Source organism: Mustela nigripes, chromosome X, assembly GCF_022355385.1.
Source record: "Mustela nigripes isolate SB6536 chromosome X, MUSNIG.SB6536, whole genome shotgun sequence".
In the NCBI taxonomy this organism is placed as follows: domain Eukaryota; kingdom Metazoa; phylum Chordata; class Mammalia; order Carnivora; family Mustelidae; genus Mustela; species Mustela nigripes.
In genome coordinates this window covers 29426417-29446550 of record NC_081575.1, presented here as the reverse complement: position 1 = coordinate 29446550, position 20134 = coordinate 29426417, and the positions used below count along the sequence as shown (strand labels likewise).

The window sequence follows — 20134 nt, the reverse complement described above, 5'->3', positions numbered from 1 at the left end:
TGCCCTAGAAGGTTGTGCCGACTTTAGGATCCCAGCTGCGGGACACCGACCGCATAACACCATCTTTCCCTTCCCTTTTTCCCACCCTTTCGCCCTCCGGAAAGGGCCGAACGTTCCCAGAGCTTCCCAGTCTCACTCCGCCCCCCGCGGAAGGAGCCGAAGGCAGCGCCGGGCGCCGAAACGCGGCCGCCTAGAGCTCGGGCCCTTCCGGAAAGAGCCGAACTGCGCTCGGAGGAGGAGGGCGCCTCCGGCTTCCGCGCTGCGCCCCCGCGCTGTGCCCTCTGTCGGTGGCGTGGGGCAGCTGTAGCAGCGGTGGCGGCAGCCGCGTCGACGTCGACCAAGACTGGAGCGACGTTTAAAGAAGGAGCCGAATCGCCGCGGAGTCCGGCTTCTGGTCGTTGGAGGGCTCCCACCCGTCCGCGCGGCCCGACGAGGAGAAGCGGCGGCGCCGGGAAGCAGGTGAGGACCCGGCCCGGGGCCGGGAGCGGCGAGGGAGCGCGCCCGCTGCCTCCGTCGCTGGGCCGCGCCTGCGTTTGCATTCTCCTCACTTGAACCAGGAAGCCGCGGAGTCGGAGGCTCCGCTGCTCCGGCCCTTTCTTTGTGTGGGCCCGGGAGCGAAGGAGGGGACGAGCCCGAGGGCCGCGGCGCGGTCCCCTCCGCCGTCAGGGACCGGGGGGCTGCCGGTGCCCTGGGTAGGCCCGGCGCATGGGGAGCCCACCGCGGGGACCCACTGGGCTTTTTCCTCGCCTTCCGCCTGCCTTTTTGTGCCTCCTTTTCTCCTCCTAGCCCCTACTTTGATTTAGAGCTTTTCTGCCCGGCCCATCCTCCCCTTGCGTCCCCTTCTCTGGGCACAACAATGCCGCCTGCTTGGCCTCATCCCCTCCCAACACCCCACCCTCCCGTTCGCCACCTTCTACTTTCCCCGGCTCGTCGGCGGACCCCCGCCCTGGCGGTGCGTTCCTACCTCCATCTGGATTTGCAGGAAGCTGCCTTTTCGTGTGAATTGGGGTGAAAAAAAAAAAAAGAAAGAAAAAAAAAAACCACCTCGGTTGCAGCCGGCTGGGTGCAAATGAGGAAGAGGGGGTGGAGTAAGGAAGATGGGGTTCAGCTGCCGCAGGGAGCCGCGTGTCGGTTGGCTTTACTCGCTCGCGGATGGCGTTTCTCTCTTTTCCACCTTCACCTGCCTTCCGTCAAGGGTTTGTCTCCCAGCGATGCGGAATGGCTTTTCCGGAGGCAGGTCGCAGATCTCGGGGTGGGTTCAGAGCGATCTGCGCGGTTCCTGGGCCCACCCTGACGGGGAAAAGCGGGAGGAAATCTAAACAAAATGAAACCAATTCCCAGTGTCACCTGGACCCGTACGTTTGATGCATTGCCTCCTTCCAAGAGCGCATTTGCAAACGACAAAAATCGTATTCGGAAAACCTGTCTACCTACTTAAAAGCGACTTCTGTCGAAATCCCCGTCTTTCGGAAGCCTTGGTGGCTGGCTCGCTGTCCAAAGGTCACCCTTGCAATAAGTGCCTTTAGGGTAACCTGGAATTCCTTGGTACTGTTAAACGAGCAATGCCTTATAACAAATGATCTTTCAAATCCTCATTTCTAGACTTTTTGCTTACTTTTTGTTTTTAAGCTGCAGTTTTGAAAATTTCGAAGATGTTTGAGACGCCCCGCCTTCCACGTGTATATAACTTAAGCACTGTGAGGACAGTGCTACTATTTTGGTAACATTAAAGGGAAAGAATATTAGCAATAAAAGTGTTTCTCTACCTAAAGTACTTATCAGCCAATTGTGTGTGTGTGTGTGTGTATAGATATTCTATAGAAGTTAAATACATAAAAATTAAATATATAATATATGTATGTATTTTAAGCTACTAGGCACCCTTGTTACTGCAAATGTATTCTGTGACGTGCAAAAAAAGAATGTTTTGGAGTGGTACACAGCATTGCTCTTTACTGACCCCCACCCCCTTTTCTAGAGTGAGGAACTGCTCTGCTCCATTAAGTTTATGTTTTCATTTTCACTAACACATCTGGTATAAAAAAAGTTTTCATACCAGTGTGTGTAATTCTTTACATAATTCTTTACCAACAAATTGAAATGTTTCATGTTTTCATGCAAATAAGCATTAAGAAATGGTGACCTTTCCTTTGTCTTATTTTTTTCACAGTACCATCTGTTGACTTCGCTTGGCACTCTAACATTTCACCTCTGGAGATTGTAAGAGTAGAGAGGTGAGGGGAAGGGGCAAGGAAGAGAGCAAAAAAGATGTTTCATAGTTTATCTAGGTGAGGCACCCCGATTTAAATAAGAACAGAAAACTGACCAGCAGTCTGGAGGTAATAATTGTTAGTGTTTATAAACAGTTTGGTCATTGGCTGTAGGGAGTAACTTTGTGAATGTGTTCTTAGGATCAGTTAAAATTTAGGAAGAGTATAGGATGGCTGTTGCACACAGTAAGCTTTTCTGACACTTAAATCATTCGTTTACAGGTGCAATAACTTTTGTGTGTTCACGATGAAGGCTTTTTCCCTAAATTTTTAAGATTGTTAAAAATGAACCCTTGAGTCTTCTTGGGGACAGAACCCAAAAGTGGAACTAAGAAAATTAATTCTAATCTTAAAAAATTGCTTAGTGGTGACACATGTATCTGAGATTCAGAGGAAGAGATTACCGCTCAGATCTGTAGATCAATTAAAAACTCACTTGTCTCTTCTCAGGGGGAAGTCATGAGATATGACGCATGGTACAAAAGCCAGCCTGTATGAACAGTTTATATGCAAGCCAGAAATTTATGCCGAACTTCAGTTAAAATTTGAATACACCTTCGAATGGTGCTGCAGCTTACATTCTGAAATGATAAAGTACTTCTTGTTTTTCTTTTCTAATCTTCTCCTACCCCTTCCTCCTCCCTTTCTCTTATAGGCATGGAGAGTAGAAAACTGATTTCTGCTACAGACATTCAATATTCGGGCAGTCTGCTGAACTCCCTGAATGAGCAGCGTGGCCATGGACTCTTCTGTGACGTTACCGTTATCGTGGAGGACCGAAAATTCCGGGCCCACAGGAATATTCTTTCAGCTTCTAGTACTTACTTCCATCAGCTCTTCTCAGTTGCCGGGCAAGTTGTTGAACTGAGCTTTATAAGAGCAGAGATCTTTGCCGAAATTCTCAATTATATCTATAGTTCTAAAATTGTTCGTGTTAGATCGGATTTACTTGATGAATTAATTAAATCAGGGCAGCTGTTAGGGGTTAAGTTTATAGCAGAACTTGGTGTCCCATTGTCACAGGTTAAAAGCATCTCAGGTACTTCTCAGGACGGTAATGCAGAAACCGTACCTCCTGGTTCTGGTGACAAGAACCTTGAAATACAAAAGTCAAAAGATGAAGCCCAAGATAACGGGGCCACTATAATGCCTATTATAACCGAGTCTTTTTCCTTATCTGCTGAAGATTACGAGACAAAAAAGATCATTGTTACCGATTCAGATGATGATGACGATGATGTCATTTTCTGCTCTGAGATTCTGCCTGCAAAGGAGACTTTGCCGAGTACCAATGCAGTGGCTCAGGTCCAGCCCAACCCAGGTTCCGTTGCCATTTCAGATGTTGCACCTGGTGCTAGTAATAACTCTCCCCCTTTACCAAATCTCACACCTACTCAGAAACTTCCTACATCTGTGAATCAGGCAACTCTGAGCCAGACGCAAGGAAGTGAAAAATTGCTGGTATCTTCAGCCCCGACACATCTGACTCCCAACATTATTTTGCTAAATCAGACACCACTTACTACACCACCAAATGTCACTTCATCACTTCCAAATCATATGTCTCCTTCAATCAATTTGCTTGTGCAGAATCAGCAGACACCAAACAGTGCTGTTATAACAGGAAACAAGGCCAATGAAGAGGAGGAGGAGGAAATTATAGACGATGATGATGACACTATTAGCTCCAGTCCAGATTCGGCGGTCAGTAATACATCTTTGGTCCCCCAGGCTGAGATCCCCCAGAATGCCACTTTTGATGGATCGTTGGTACAGAAGATGCAGATTCCTACACTTCTGCAAGAGCCACTTTCCAATTCTTTAAAAATTTCAGATATAATTACTAGAAACACTAATGATACAGGTTTGGGATCAAAGCATCTAATGGAGGGTCAGAAGATCATTACCTTAGACACAGCTACCGAGATTGAAGGCTTGTCGACGGGTTGCAAGGTTTATGCAAATATCGGAGAAGATACTTATGACATAGTGATCCCCGTCAAAGATGACCCTGACGAAGGGGAGGCCAGACTTGAGAATGAGATACCAAAAACATCTAGCGGTGAGACGCCCAACAAACGTATGAAAGTAAAACATGATGATCACTATGAGTTAATAGTAGATGGGAGGGTCTATTATATCTGTATTGTGTGCAAAAGGTCCTATGTCTGTCTGACAAGCTTGCGGAGACATTTTAACATTCATTCCTGGGAGAAGAAGTACCCTTGCCGTTACTGTGAGAAGGTATTTCCTCTTGCAGAATATCGCACAAAACACGAAATTCATCACACAGGGGAGCGAAGGTACCAGTGTTTGGCCTGTGGCAAATCTTTCATCAACTATCAGTTTATGTCTTCGCACATAAAGTCAGTTCATAGTCAAGATCCTTCTGGAGACTCAAAGCTTTATCGTTTACATCCATGCAGGTCCCTGCAGATCAGACAATATGCGTATCTTTCTGATAGGTCAGGCACTATGCCTGTAATGAAGGATGATGCTGTTGGCTATAAGGTCGATGCTGGGAAAGACCCTGCAGCAGGGACCGCATCTACTCCTCAGAACAAGCCAATGACCTGGGAAGATATTTTTATTCAGCAGGAAAATGATTCAATTTTTAAACAGAATGTAACAGATGGCAGTACCGAGTTTGAATTTATAATACCAGAATCTTACTGAACTTTGAAAACTCCAAAAGTTGGGTTTGCATTCAGGGGCAGGGGTTTCAAAAGATCTGTAAAACAAATTAAGGTGAAAACGAGTTTATTTGATCTGCCACATCATCTGAAGGCAGTCTAGTTGGATTATTTGTTGATAATTTTTAGAAGCAAAATATTCTGAAAGTTTGAGTAGAGATTGAGATACCCCCGCCCGAGTATCTGTTTGTATAGTTTAGCTTTCAGCTCGTTTTAAAGAGGCAAGAAGAAAAAAAAGCTTGGAGAGATAGTTTCCTGAATAGAATTTGAAGCAGTCTGAATGTTTTTTGAAAATAACTGGAGTTCTTAGCATACCCTAGTTTATCTTACAACGTTCCCCTTCCGTGTTAGCACTTTACTGCTGAATTCTCAATTCTCTTCATATTGAGACTATAAATGCGTGTTGTGTTTTGGATGTGGCATAAAAAGTAAACAAGAACTTCTAAAGTTGTTCTGGAAAATTGCAGAATAAGTCTGCTTGGTTGTGTATTCTGCTAGTCCAAATGGATAGCAACCTCCTGCCTCCCTCCCGCCATGAAAATGGCCGCACAGACAAGTGTCTCATCTGAAGAAAGAGTTTTAGCTAATTAGAATTGAGTTTTGCTTTTATTGCCATTGTCTGGAAAAACTTTGGTGGCTGGACTACTGTATATATACCTTCGCAGTTGTGGCCTCTGTGGGCAGAGATGTTAATGGAAAACACATCTCTGTATTGCAGACAGGAGGAAAGTTCTGTTGCGTTTGTTTTGAATTTTGTGTTCTTACGTGATAGAGAGTGGAAGTGAATGGAGAGTTCCCTTTTTGTTCATCTGGTTAAAAACGGTCCCCTTCCGAAATTTCAAAGTTTGAATCCGAAAGCCACCAAATAAATATTTCATTATGTATAAATCTTTATAAATGATAGATTCCATAAATGAGACTCCTACATATTTTAGGCAGGAGGCTACCGGTATATATTTTTAAATGTTCATATTACTTAGAATTTCTAATAGAAAGTTTTCATTCAAAATAGTTGAATTCATGATCTAGGATTTTCCTTTCACAAGACCTTTTAGGTTTTTACCCCTTCTAAAGTAAGTTCCATTCCATCTGCAAAGTGCTGCAATATTATAGCAATCAGAAACTATATATGTAATGTTATATAGGCTTGTTGATTCCCGTTTATCTTGCGAACAATACGTGTACCTTTCTTCCTTTTCAGGTGACACATATTTAAAACACTTAGAGAATAAAGTCAAAACTCACTGAAGTGATAGTACTAAAAGGAAGCAGGTTGGAACAAATATATAGCCTAGCCTTTATAACAGGATTAATGTGTTGAACTTCTGTAAATTACTTTTTGCAAAGGAAAGAAATTAATAGATACTGAAAAAGATTGTTGTGAATAGTTGTTAGTCCTTTGTAACCTTACTTAAATATTTCTTAATTCAACATAGATATTTTCTTTCTCTTTAACTATGTATTTTTAAAAATAGTCTATTTCTTGACTTTGAACTTAAAGCTTTAATCATAATTCACGTATACATCATTCTTCTGATGGTAAGCTAGATTCAAAGATAATGGTTTCAGTGTTTCAGTTGGTAGCGGAGGGTATCAGGCCTCAGTATTTGCAATAACACGAGAAAGAAAAATGCTATAATCTTCTGCTTACCGAGGGCTAGAATGATGTGCATCTGTCTGTTTTCTGTTCTGAGTCTTAACATTCAAACCATTTTGCGAACTAATCCTTGGAAAAGTTTAAGTTACCTTAGAACTTAAGACTCGGATCTCTGGAATCACTATCTGTTTCGGTTCTGTGCAGATACTGACAACGTTACTCTGACTATAAGGTGCACTCAGAAATATTTCCGGTGGAAATCTGTGAGTTTCATTAATGCTCTTTCACCAGTTAGACATAATTACTTCTGTGAGTGTGAATGATACTGACAGCCAGCAGAGCTTCCAGACCTTTCAAATTTACCTGCTAGGAAAATTAGTTGATCATAATAAAACTTAAAGAGTTTCTAACAAGGCTATTAGGACAAACCAGGTATTGAGTCTGTAAGGGAAAACTGTCCATTCTGAAGAATAAGAACAGAATTATGCCCTGCTACTGTGCTCTGTGTCAGTTTTGAGTATAAAATTTAAACTCTGTGCCTAATGAAGCTGTCTTCTAGAGTTTTCTGGGGAGAAAGAAAACTGGAAAGTTAACTTGTATTTTTGCCAGAAGACTCTTCCTTGCATGTATGTCAAGGTCTTCAGTTTTTTCAGAAGTTTCTATATCCAAAGTTAAGAGTTTGTGTGAACTACTCCCTTTGGGCTGAAACCATTCACTCCCCGTGTTTATTGGGTTGGAGATCTGTAGCAAGATTCTGTTTAAAACTTACCATGGTGTTTTCCTATTTTGTACTTCGCTTTCTGGCTACTAAATTCCTTCTTTTTTCTTTCAAGTTGGCTGCAAATTTGCTCCTACACTAAAATACCTGTAAACCTTCTGGATAGGAACCGTTTGAAAATACCAATGTGCTGAAAGAGATGACAAAATGAAAATGCCCAAACTAAGCAAAGATTTTAAAATGCCATAGCAATCCTGCAAGATTTACTTTAAAACAGATTTTAAATAACCATTGTCATCTCGGTACTGATCCCCCAGATGCAACTACTATGAGGAATTGATGTTGTCTTTTTCCCATTGTACCAAAAAGATAAATGGTTAAAAATGGTCAAGGTATTTCGTATTGTCAAGGCATGCCTAATCTAAAGGATTAAATGTTAATTCAACAGCACTGGCTTCCTCACCTCTGTCAATCATACGAAACCGTGTTCATTTCCACCCAGTACTGTAATGTTCATACTTGTACAATCTTTCCTATCATATGACTTTAAGTTCTACTTTTCATTAACCATTTCCTGGTATTAGTTCGTAGAGCTTCTTATGGCAAAAATAAAATGTTATAATTCTGATTTTCGAGTGTATTTTTTACAAGGTTATCTTTCAGAAATGATACAGACTTGGAGGACTTGGCTGGCTCAGTTGGTGGAGCATACGGTGGGGGGGCGGTCATGAGTTCAGGCCCCACATTAGCCATAGAGCTCACTTTAAAAAAAGGAAAGAAATGACATAGACTCTACTATTTTGTTTTTCAGTTCAGAGGGTATTTCTGATGGCAGCACAACAAAGTCCCCCACTAGGTTTTTTGGGGTGCTGACAGTACTGACTTCATCTTTGGCTCTCCGTCTTCTTCATGTCTGCACAGTGACCTCCCTGAGGGCTACACGTTCCAGGGCCCTTGGAGGTTAACGTATGCCCTGACCAGAACGTAGGAAGGCTTGTTTTGGTCTTTCCTAAAGTTGTCGAAACAGCTAGGAGAGCTAACAATTCCTTCCCCTCCCCTCTGGCACACAGATGGCACCACTTTATTTTTTTATTTTTATTTTGAAAGATTTTATTTGAGAGAGAGAGAGAGTGAGAGAAGGAACAGAAGCAGGGGGAGAGGGAGAAACAGGCTTCCGGCTGAGCAGGGAGCCCAATGCGGGACTCAATCCCAGGACTCTGGGATCATGACCTGAATCGAAGGCGGACGCTTAACCAGCTCAGCCACCGACGCCCCAGATGGCACCACTTTAGATAACTATACTTTGGCCTCACCACAGTGCTCTGTAAAATCTCTGGGTTGAGGGGTGCCTGGGTGGCTCAGTGGGTTAAGCCACTGCCTTCGGCTCAGGTCATGATCTCAGGGTCCTGGGATCAAGCCCCGCATTGGGCTCTCTGCTCAGCAGGGAGCCTGCTTCCCTATCTCTCTCTCTCTGCCTGCCTCTCCATCTACTTGTGATTTCTCTCTGCCAAATAAATACATAAAATCTTTAAAAAAAAAAATCTCTGGGTTGAGGTCTGGACTTTGGAGAGCAGCTGTGCAGTGCCTGGATTGTGGCCCACACCACAGTGACCGCCCCCCCCCCGCCCCCAACTACCCGCCTCAGTGAATTACCCTGAATCAGACTGTCCGCGGTATGGAGTGGCTTGCTTCGCTGGCTTGCTGCTTTGTTTGGTCTCAAAATGCCTTCTCAGTCTGGAGGATACTTCACTGTCCCTCTTCTACCTTCTAAAAGGCTTTACATGTTGGGTCATCGCATTCCCATTGTTCCTTGAACCATAATAGTCAAAAGTGAGTGGGCTGTTGTCAGTTGCTTGGAGTGTTTGTGATACTTTTGTGGGTTCTATGAAGACGCGTGTAAGTGAATACGGAGGAGGATAGTTTTATTAATTTGAAACATCACAAAAGCAGTCTGGGTTTCCAACATGGCAGTGATACAGATTTTAAGCAACATCCAGTTTGTAGAGGTTCTGGATTAATATTTTAATGTTTCATGCCCAGTTCAATACTTTAAAGCAGAATTAGGAATAAAGCAGTAAATATTACAAAATGCAGTCAAGGTACATATCGGAAATACAAATTCCTTCATTACAGCAAATGTTCTGCAAAAGAGTAAAGCAGCAAATATTAATTTTTCTAAGGTAACATGCACTTTATATAATTCAATGTAATAAAAAAAGAAGCTGCTCAAATTAAGTGTTACAAAATCTATTCTGTTTCAAGTTATTTTGTAAAGTAAGAAAAATACATAGAAATGAGTCAGTCTCAACACTTTAAGAAATGTGATAAATGTAGGATATACTGTGTAATGGTGCCTTTTAAAAAATTAAATACTCATACATGTTCACTAAAGCAAAAGGGAGTGTAATAACAATGGCAAGAAATTTCATTATTACAAGTTGGTATTTGTATAGTAAGTCAATTGGTCGTTAGTCCCTTTTTGAAATCCAATAGAATTTAATATGCTCAGAACTGTAGAAAATAATAGTAATTTTATATAATGCAAAAGGATTCTAGTTTTCCTGATTTGAACTCTGGATGAGACATCATTCATAATGCCGGAAGTTAAACCGAATGCTTTGCAAACATTTACTGTGAACAATGAGGGCACTTGTGCCTTGATAATTCTTGATGGCTGGGTGTCTACAAGGTAGATGGGAGCACCAGCATTTGCCTGCTACCTCTAATCCATCAAGTCGGGAGGTAGCGAAATTGGCCGGAAAATTTTCCAGTATGCGTTCTGTGTTTGCAGAACTAATTAGGTCTACCCTCCTGTAGCCCCTGTATTTTTACATCATACAAGTGTAGGATTATCCATCTTCCTTTAAATCACTCAAGTCTCAGGTTTACATAAGATCGCAGTGAAAGTGTTCCTTCTGAAGTGAAGGCATGGGTGCCGAAGTGTTCAATTCGTCAGGTGGATGGTTTAAAGCTATGCATAATTAAAAGAACCATACAAACGCCTACCACAATGTGCCAGATGGATGTGAAATCTACGGTAACACCTAAGAATTTGTCAAGTTGGCTACTTTTGAGGTTTTGCAGACTTAAAGCGGCATTGTAACACTTTCATAATCTTGAACACTGTTGTGATTGGTCTCAACAGAAAAAAGGGCCAGTAAGAGCAGTGGCATTAAAATACAGATGATTCTCTCGGGGTGGGGTGCGGGATACGTGCGGTTTGCTGGGATTGAAGCACAATATTTGAAGATTAAATAGTCACAAAGATTAGTAACAATTCATCATCACTACCCAAGAACCTAGCCTAGCGTTTTAAACTCTGAATTTTAACCGTAAGATCTCCCACAGCCAATGTCTTCTGTAACACTGCACCACGCAGCAGAACCTCTGTCTCTTAAGTTATCGAATGTGTCACTGAGATCGACTCAGAACACCCCACACGTTGGTCTTTGTATTTCAGCGCATCCTAAACAATCAGTCCTGTTCCCACTACTCGAGGGAATATTGCACTTTTCCCTTTGGGAGGTACTGATAACGAAAGCTGAGCTGAACGATCACAACAGCCATTTTTACAATACTCACAGAGAAGAAAAGAGTACAAGATACAGGCAGCGTTTTTTGACATCCAGACACAAGCAAACAAAATCTTAGCCAAAACTCTCTGCATTGGAACCACTGGGTATCTCCAGCTGGGAAATTTTCCTTAGGGACTGACTTCAGTGATAGGGAAAGATAGGGCCTATAGATAAGCCGGGTGCTTAACCCAAGGTGCTAGGGTGGCGGTCTGTCTGTCGAGGGTTTGAGGACGACATTGCATTTACACAAAGTGGAACAGGTGGCAAGCCCCGCTGCCGCTGCCGCAGAGGACCGAGGCGGAGCCATAGGGAAACGCAGGTCCAGGTCCCAACGGGACAAGCTTCTTGCTGGGATGGCTCCCCAGTCTTGCTTAGAGTGCGCGCTGCCCTTTTTGGAAGCGCTGGGTTCAGCCTAGCCACCCCTGCTCTGCACTGATAAATGAGTAAGCTTCATCCCTATCTTTCCCTAGCTTGGCAGGCCTTCATAAAACTTTATGCATAAGAATCACACTTTAAATTTTGTACCCTACACACTTCCACTAAAGCAGAAATACAAAAGCCACGATAATCTCAATAGCCAGCAGGCATTCCTCTTTAGGGGCTGTAAGGTGGTGGTTTTTCAAAAGGCGGGTAGTAGGGGGGAGAGTAGCGGGGCGGTGCGCTCGAGGACCACATGTAGCTGGGCGAAGGCGAGGCGGACTGGGGCTCATCAGAAAGTCCGGAGGGCGGGGAGGACGGGAAGACACCGGAATGCTGTGTAATAAAAACGAAATATCAGTTAAAGCAGCCGGGTTGCAGTCCACCCCCACCCAGCCCATCGTTACTTAAAAAACGAATGTGGACCAGGTGTGCTTCTGTTTTCGGGGCATCAACAGGGGGGTCCCGCTGTCGCAGTCACTCAGGCTGCACAGCCCCTGCGCGGAGAGCATGGGGTCCTCCTTCCCAGCCCCTTGAGCCCTGCATCCAGTCACCTGGTCACTCCTACTTCTGTGTTGTCCCTTCAGTCCACCACTTCCCTGTCCATGTTGACAGCCCAAGCCTTCAGTGCCTCTCCCTCGAGCTATGGCAACAGCATCCCCGCTAGTCTTCGGAGAGCTACTTTGGGCCTTAAGAACTTCAGAGGTTAAGCCAGTAATGCCTAGGAAAGTCTTGGCCGCCAGAAGGGTCCCATAGCCCATCTCACAGACCAAAACACCAAACAAAAACAAAAGTCAGAGAGGTTAATTGGGCTTTCTTGGATCTGGGCTTTTCCAAGTCTGACAATTTCTGTTTCATCTTAACTGCGGCCCACCCGCCCGAGCGTGGGGTCGGTCGGAGAGCAGAGAGGAGCATGGGCGCAGAGAAAAGAACACCAATGGTAAGAACAAGGAACAACCTGCCAGGTTGCAGTGACGTGGGATTCAGTATTACTTCGTGTTGTCTGATTTTGGTAGTCTTTGGGAAGAGAGAGGATAGAGATTTTTTTTTTCTTTTTTAAAAAGAGTGACTTGACACATCGGGAGTCATTGCTACTTCTCTTTCCCTGGCTCATGTGTACCCTTGACCCTGATGACTTTCCTGCTCAAGGAGAGTTGGCCTGTTTTCATTTTGTTCATTGATATATCCCCCAGAGCTCAGAACAGTGCTTGGCAAGTAGTAGGTACTCAATAAATGTTGAATGAGTGACCCTAACCTCGGGAGTATATCAGATGAACTTGGTATGTTTTTTTTTTAAAAAAGATTTTATTTGCTTATTTGAGAGAGAGAGAGAGAGAGAAGCAGACTCCCCGCTGAGCAGAGACCCTGACATGGGACTCGATCCCAGGACCCCAGGATCATGACCAGGGCTGAGGGCAGACAGTTAACCAACTGAGCCACCCACATGCCCCAACTTGGCATGTTTTTTAAAAGTAAAACACATTTTCAAAGAATACGGTCACATCTAGTGGGTACCTCTCCTTGCTCTGGCGGTGGAGCATGGCTGAGGCCTGGAGACCGGAGGGGACTACAACAGGGGGCCAGAGGCTGGTTTTAGGCTCTCAGGAAGGGTGAACATAATAAGCCAATGAATAGGGTTGGAGAACTGCAATTTTCTGGTGTGTCTTAGTTCTAGGAGGAACTGGTACATGAGAAGAAAAACAAAAAGGAGCGCCCGGGTGGCTCAGTCGCTTAAGCACTGACTCTTGATTTCAGCTCAGGTTCTGATCTCGGGGAGCCCAGGGTTGGATTCCAGGTCCAGCAGGAAGTCGGCTTGATCTGTTCCCTCCCCTCCCACTCCCCCACTCCCTCTCTCTCTCTCTCTCATAACTAAATAATTTTTAAGATATGGCTTTTAAAAGAAAAACAAAGAGACCCACTTAACACCACAATTTCTCAACAGTTCGAGTGCTGTTTGCCGGAGGTTATGCCTTTACTTTGGCTGGCCAGTCTGAGTCAATCATGTTATTTTTAAAGGTCTGGGGCTACCGAGAGTTGGCCTTGATAATGAGATTTCTGGAGCCTGAGACCACCTGGCTGAGTTTCCTAATCCCCAGTTCTCACCCCTGCACTCCTTAGAAAGGGCTGTTCAGGTATCTAGGTCTTGCCCATGGCACTAAAATATCCAACCACATTGTGCTGGGACGACAAGGGATGAGGCTCCCGTCACTCCCTCCTCCTGCCCCACCCCATTCATTCTTCCAGCCCTGAGTGAAGGAATGGACAGGGTCAAAGGACCTGCAGAACCCTTAAAGACAAAACAACTTGAGTCAGTGAACTTAAGACAAGCCCGATTCCTTGCTAAAATCCCAATTTGTCTCTCCACTCTGGGAGGACTTCCTAGTTTTCCATCCTGCACTACAGGACTCCCTTCTTCCCTCCTCCCCTGTTGCTTTCAAGGGAGAGCACTGTCCTCTCAGCCCAGTGGGGACAAGAGTCTCCATGCCAGGGACTGGAGACGTGGCACTTGGCCCTCCTAAAGGCGCCACGGGAGGGTGAGAACGAGGAGGCCGGGGTTTAGGTGCGCCCAGACAGGAGGCGCAAGCTTCCAACAGCGCAGCAAGAGGCAGTTCTGTCCCGGGAGGTGCTGCGAGAAGCTTCTGTGGGCAGCAGCTGCCGAGGGTGGCAGTTGCACACTTTGATAGTAAAAGGGGTGTGTGTGTGTGTGTGTGTGTGTGTGTGTGTGTGTGTGTGACACAATGGCCTTTGGTTCTCACTTCTTGCTTTCATGTTTGGGAAGAATTCAAGCGGCCGGGAGTGGTATGATTCTCACTTCCCTTTGAGGACGCTGGGAGTCTTAAGGATAAACTTGAAGGACTCCTGGCAGAGCTAGGGAGCTAACTGGATGCAGTCCACACACCCTTGGGGCCCGGGGTTGGGGGGGGACGGGGGCGGGGAGGGCAAGGCCCACAGGACCCGCACGTAGTTTCCTAGCAACCACCAGGCACCTTGGGAAGGATCTGGCTTTGTTACAGCTGGGGAGCTGGCCTGGTGCTTTTTGGTTCCTGCCTGGGAGTGGGAGTCGACTTTACTAATGGGACAGGCAGCTCAGCAGAACAGAGCTTTGAATCCTCGCACACCACAAAGCATGAAAAGCATCTAAATAGCCTACTGCTGGGCCACCATGATCACTTCGAGCTTGCTGCCTGCCCAGTCGCTCCTTGGAGGCGGGGGGTGAGAAGGGGGGTGAGCCACAGGCTGAGGGTGCTACCAGAGGATGACCCCCCAGCCCGCCCCTCCACCACCTGGTGGAACACACTTGGGGGAAATAGAGAGAAACTGGGGCAGCACAGCCTTCTAAGGCTTTTGGTAGCCCGTGCCATGCACCCCCTCCCCCAGGACTAAAGCGATCCTCCCATTAAATGGGTCCAATCTCTAGTGGGTCATTTTTGGTGGCTACGGTACCTTCACAGGCTTTGATAACGAGCATAAACACAGGCGCCTGCATTTTGCGTAGGCTGAGACTTTTGCTTACTAGGCGGACAGGAGAGGAGGCAGCTCACCATGAGTGAAGGGGGGGACCCACCTGGTGGGCCGGACTGGGAAGCACAGCTGGAACCCTTGAGTTGTTACATAAAGCTCCCTTGGGTTGAATTTCCCAGCGCAAGTAGAACCCGATGCCTTATACCCTGCGGAATTTGGGCTACTTGGCTAAAACCAATGTACAAGTAGGAGGGAAATGAGCATCGTCGGGGCAACGGAAGTGAGTGGGGAGGTTAGTGAGGAGGCCAAGGTAGCCTCAGTTTCGATCCTTCCTGCCTTGGGGGATGGGGAGCTCATGAAGCGAGGACACCGTGGAGTCCAATGTTTGCTAGAGTCCCGTTTCTCCCTGCTCAGCCCTCACAGCCTCCTCAGGGCCATCTGGCCAGAGCGAAGCCCTCGTCGTGTCTGACCACAAGGAATATTTCCTAAGCTTCCTAACTGGACAGCTACCCAACGAGGGCACAACTTGGAGGGATTAAAATAAAATCCTATCCCTCTTTTTCCTCTCTCTTCTATCAGCCTTGGAGTAAAAAGGAGCAACAGCTTTCAAACACAAAGTTACATATATAGTCCTATTTAGAAATGACCCGAATGGGGAAGTCATTTAGAAGAAAGTCTAGAAAAGTCATCTGCGATGTGGGCTCTTTTTCAATCTGAGAAGATCCTAAGGAAGCTCTGGCTCTTTTTTGGTGGCGGGGAAGAGTGGGGTAGGTCTGTCCTTCTGGAAGTTTTATCGTCAGAGCTGGTGTGCGGTTTTGCTGATTGCTTTCTATTTATCTAGGAATGCAAGCAAGGTGTTCCCTCATCCTCTTGGCTTTCCTGGGTAAAGACTGGTATTTCCTCCTATGAAACTAGAAGGGCGGGGCACCTGGGTGGCTCAGTGGGTTAAAGCCTCTGTCTTCAGCTCAGGTCATGATCCTAGAATCCTGGGATCGAGCCCAGGGTCCTGGGACTGAGCACCGCATTGGGCTCTCTACTCAGCAAGGATCCTGCTCCCCTCCACCACCCCCCTGCCCCACCTGCCTCTCTGCCTACTTGTGATCTCTGTCTGTCAAATACATAAATAAAATCTTTAAAAAAAAATAAAAGAAACTAGAAGGGAATGAAAGTTGGTGAACAAAAGAAAGCTCAACTCAAGCACACCACTGAAATTCCAGAAAGAAACAGTTTACCTAAAAACACATCACTTGGGGCGCCTGGGTGGCTCAGTTGGTTGAGTGTCTGACTCTTGGTCATGATCTTGGGATCCTGGGACTGAGCCAGGGCTCTGCTCTCAGTGCGGAATCTGCTGGAGATTCTCTCTCTTCCTCTCCCTCCCCTTCTGCTCTTCCCCCTGCCCAGGTGCCCTCTCTCTCTTTCTCTCTCTCTCTCTAAAATATATAAAGTCTTTAAAAGAAATTTAAAAACCCACATCACTCAAAACCCACACCACCCGACTCTGAAGTCTCCAATGAGAAAACACAGAGACCGCTCAAATCTAGAAAAAGAACCAGGAGAGGTATGAGAAGTGTCCCAGCAGCTCCTGGAGTGGGGAGCAATTTAATAATTAAATTATTAGAGAGTTTACTCTCTAGAGACTCCTTCTGAGTCATGATTACGAAGCCCGTAATTTAAATTGGTAAAAAAAAAATAAGTGTCCTAAAATAACTGGGGGAAAAGATCTATGCTGGGGTCAGATTTATAGCTTCCCCCAAAGAATTCTTCAAGCCAATCTAGAGTCAGACAGACTCCAAAGACAAGGGACGGGCAATGGCAAGAACTTTCCCCCAAAGGATGATGTTTGTATTGGATATATAAATCGGATGACATACGTGAAGACCTCTCAGCACCACAGCTGGTGCGGAACAAGGGCTCAAGGAATGGGAGCTCTTATTAAAAAGAGGAGGCTTCCACAAATCCCTGCCAGTAGTGTAGGTTTGGGTTAGGGACCCTGTTTCTGGGTTTCCACAGCACTCTGGGTAATTGTCTATTTATTTTTTGTCTCCACTGCTGTCCCCTGACCATTCCCCATTCAAGTCCCTGATTTCTTTTTTTTTTTTTACAGTTTTATTTATCTATATTTGTGAGAGAGGAAAGAGAGAGCAAGAGTACGAGCAGGGGGAGAGGCAAAGGCAGGGGGTGAGCTGAGCAGGGAGCCCGATGTGGGACTCGATCCCAGGACCCCAGGATCATGACCCAAGCCAAAGGCAGACACTTAACCAACTGAGCCACCCGGATGCCCCTCAAGTCCCTGATTTCTTAATGCAATCTTTATATCCACAGCTCTTAGCACAGTGCCTGCACATGGGAGCAGAGTAAACAGTGACGGGACTGAAGCCAACAGCCCAAGTCACCATTGGCATTGTCAATTTTGTTTTCATCCCTGGGGTAGTGTCTGAATGAGGAACAATGGACAGAGAAATGTCTCCATACCCTATAGACAGGTTTCCTATCTTAGAGTGTACAAGGACCATCACCAGGGGGATGATTGTTCCTACTTTGGAGTTCATTAGAAAGTGAAAATTCCTAAAATCTGACAGCTTCTGGGGCTGGACCTATGTATCTGTGGCCCTTCCATCCCAGGATGACCTTTTCTTTCCTAAAGTAAGTTCTATGCCCAACGTGGGACTTGAACTCAGATCCTGAGATCAAGAGTTGTGTGCTCCACCAACTAAGCCAGCCAGGTACCCCCCGGGGATGACTTTTTATTACTTTTTACTCCTGTGTTAATTTCAGCATCCCTGCATCCTCTCTCTCTCTTTTAAAGATTTTCTTTATTTGAGAGAGAGAACACACACAAGAGAGAGCATGAGGGGGTTGCAGAGGGAAAAGGAGAAGCAGATCCCCTGCTGAGCTGGGAGTCTAACCCCAGGACCCTGGGATCACGACCTGAGCTGAAGGCAGATGCTTAACTGACTGAGCCACCCAGGGGTCCCATCCCTGCAGTCTCTTAAAGGACTCCTTTTGCCTCTGTCACTGCTGGAATTATCTATGGCTTTTTTGAACAGATTTGTGTTTCCCAGTCTATACCTATTTGGGGAATGAGTTCCCTCTGTTGTCTACCTGTAAATACTGTAGGCTTTAGAACAAGTTCCAGCACTATTTGTTCCCAAGCTTTGATGGACACCTCCTTGTTCTGGTTCTGCATTTTATAAGAGTGAACAAGTCCATGGTCACATGTATTACTGTTGCAATATACCGGCCTAGACCTCCATGCACAGCATCGGAGCTGAACAAAAGGGCACTGTCTTCAACAAAACGGGGCTTTCCAGGTTCAATTATTTTGTGAATCTAAAGCTGAAATTAGGTTGCCCAAGAGCTTTGTGTTTGTAAACTGGCTGGCTAATTGGAAGTATCCCCAAACAGTCGTGCCTTTATGTCCCCTTGGAGCACCCAGGGGCCCTTCGGAGAAGCAAATTCATTATGGGCTCCTCTCCTTTCAAAGGTTATTTCCTTTGGTTCTCAAATTTTCAATTAACCAGATTTCCGTGTAATCCCGCTCTTCTATGGTCAAGGGTTGACGATCACCGTAAATGTTGAAAAGACCATTTTGCTTGTTTCCTTGAAGTGCCTAGCCCAGTGCTCGGCACACAATGAAGGCCTTTTAATTAAGTGTCTTTCTTGGTTCTATTTCTCTGTGCTTCGTCTCAGCTCAAAAGGAAAAGGGAAAGTGCAAATTTGGTAACTCTATTTCGGATCTCTGAGATAATAAGGCAAAAAAGGGGAGGGGGGTTTGTTATTTAAAAAAAAAAACAAACCTTTCTCTGTATAGTCCTAGTTAAGGAAGTCTGGAGGAAAACCAGGGAATTGTTCCTTATTACAGATGCTATTCAATCCATTGGCCAGAGTCTGTTGTGTTAAAGAGCAGGACTAGACCTCTCTCAGTGGCAGAAGAATGGGAAAAGCCACAGTTGGGCAGGGGTCCCTACTGATGTACTAGTGAGTGACGTCCTCTCCTGGGTGCCGGTCAAGGCGCTCTGGGACACCTCGATCCTTGCTCCTTCTCTCCCATCTCTCTGTTTCCTGTGTTTCCCCTCCCCCCCCCATCTCTCCTATCTTGCCTTGCTGTTGTCCGTAAGCTGATCACTAGTCCCCACAGGCTGCTGATGGCTGTCGGGCTGAAGGCCTAGCTACTTTGTCCATGGTAGGGAGGTTCCGTAATCAGGGAGAGAACAAGGCAGCACGAACAGCAGCAAGAGTCACGGAGAGTTCTTTTTCTCTCAAAGCATACCTGAAAGTCATAAGCAGAATATGGCGGCAGGTGGGGAGGGCTGTGGTAGTAGGTATTGTACGACGCCACTTGAGGACGAGCATAGTAAGAAACCGTCGGATGGGCATTTTCAACGGAACAGTTCAGCGCCGGCAGAGTAGGGTTCTGTAGAAGAACACAGATGCGAAACAACATAAACGTTCATCACCGGGAGACAGTGTTAAATAATAAGAAGAATAGAAAGCCACCCGCAAAACCAAGGAGGCAATAAAGAGATCAGTGGTGGCCAGGGGGTGTGTTGGGGGAGGGGTGAGGAGAGTGTGGAGGGCTTTTAGGGCAGTGAAACTACTCTATGATAGTATAATGATGGATATGTGTCATTATACTTTTGTCCAAACCCGCAGAATTACAACATCAAGAGTGAGCCCTAAGGTAAACTATGGCCTTTGGAGGATAATGACTTGTCGATGTAGGTTCATCCTTGATAATAAATGTACCACTCTGCTGGGGATGTGGTTGATGGGCGAGGCTACGTGTGGGGTGGCAGCACCGAGGCCATGGGAAATCTCCATACCTTCCTCTTAATTTTGCTGTGAACCTAAAAGAAGTCTTTAAAAAAAACCGCAGTGAGGGCACCTGGGTGGCTCAGTGGGTTAAGCATCTGTCTTCGGCTCAGGTCATGATCCCAGGGTCCTGAAAGCAAGCCCCGTGCAGGGCTCCCTGCTCAGCAGGAAGTCTGCTTCTCTCTCTTCCTTACCCCCTACTCATGCTCTCTGTCTCTCTCAAATAAATAAATAAAATCTTGGAGGGAAAAAAATCCCACTATGTTACATAACATGATTCCTGACTTACATAAAAGCAAAGGCCCAAATAACTATGTATGTATGTACGTTTGTAAATGAAAAGAAATCAACCTGGGAAGATTCACAACAGACTGTCAGCTGTGGTTATCTCTGCAGAGGGGAGCAGTATGAGGAGGTATATGGGGACCACTCATTTTTTTTTTTTAAGATTTTATTTATTTATTTGACAGAGAGAGATCACAAGTAGGCAGAGAGGCAGGCAGAGAGAGGGGGAAGCAGGATCCCCGCTGAGCAGAGAGCCCAACTCGGGGCTTGATCCCAAGACCCTGAGATCATGACCTGAGCTAAAG

General features: G+C 45.7%; 2 protein-coding genes across 3 annotated transcripts in view; one reads left to right on the top strand and one right to left on the bottom strand.

Annotated features, from left to right (window-relative positions):
• Nucleotides 1-213: 213 nt before the first annotated feature.
• Nucleotides 214-7906, top strand: ZBTB33 (zinc finger and BTB domain containing 33). Its single transcript, XM_059385013.1, has 2 exons — nt 214-459; nt 2926-7906. The coding sequence occupies exon 2, from the start codon at nt 2928-2930 to the stop codon at nt 4944-4946; it is 2019 nt and encodes a 672-aa protein (XP_059240996.1). The 5' UTR covers nt 214-459; nt 2926-2927; the 3' UTR covers nt 4947-7906.
• A 1266-nt stretch (nt 7907-9172) lies between these two features.
• Nucleotides 9173-20134, bottom strand: part of TMEM255A (transmembrane protein 255A) — a 50008-nt gene continuing 39046 nt past the window's right edge. For both annotated transcript variants that reach the window (XM_059386233.1, XM_059386234.1), the window contains 2 exons: nt 19003-19146; nt 9173-11606 (listed from right to left, as the gene is read on the bottom strand). In XM_059386233.1, the coding sequence (XP_059242216.1) occupies nt 11448-11606; nt 19003-19146 (303 nt within the window). In that variant the 3' untranslated portion in view covers nt 9173-11447. The remainder of the gene's footprint in view (nt 11607-19002; nt 19147-20134) is intronic.

Bases quoted from the DNA above. Each gene is read 5' to 3' on its own strand.
- ZBTB33 (XM_059385013.1), top strand. From the start codon at position 2,928: ATGGAGAGTAGAAAACTGATTTCTGCTACAGACATTCAATATTCGGGC.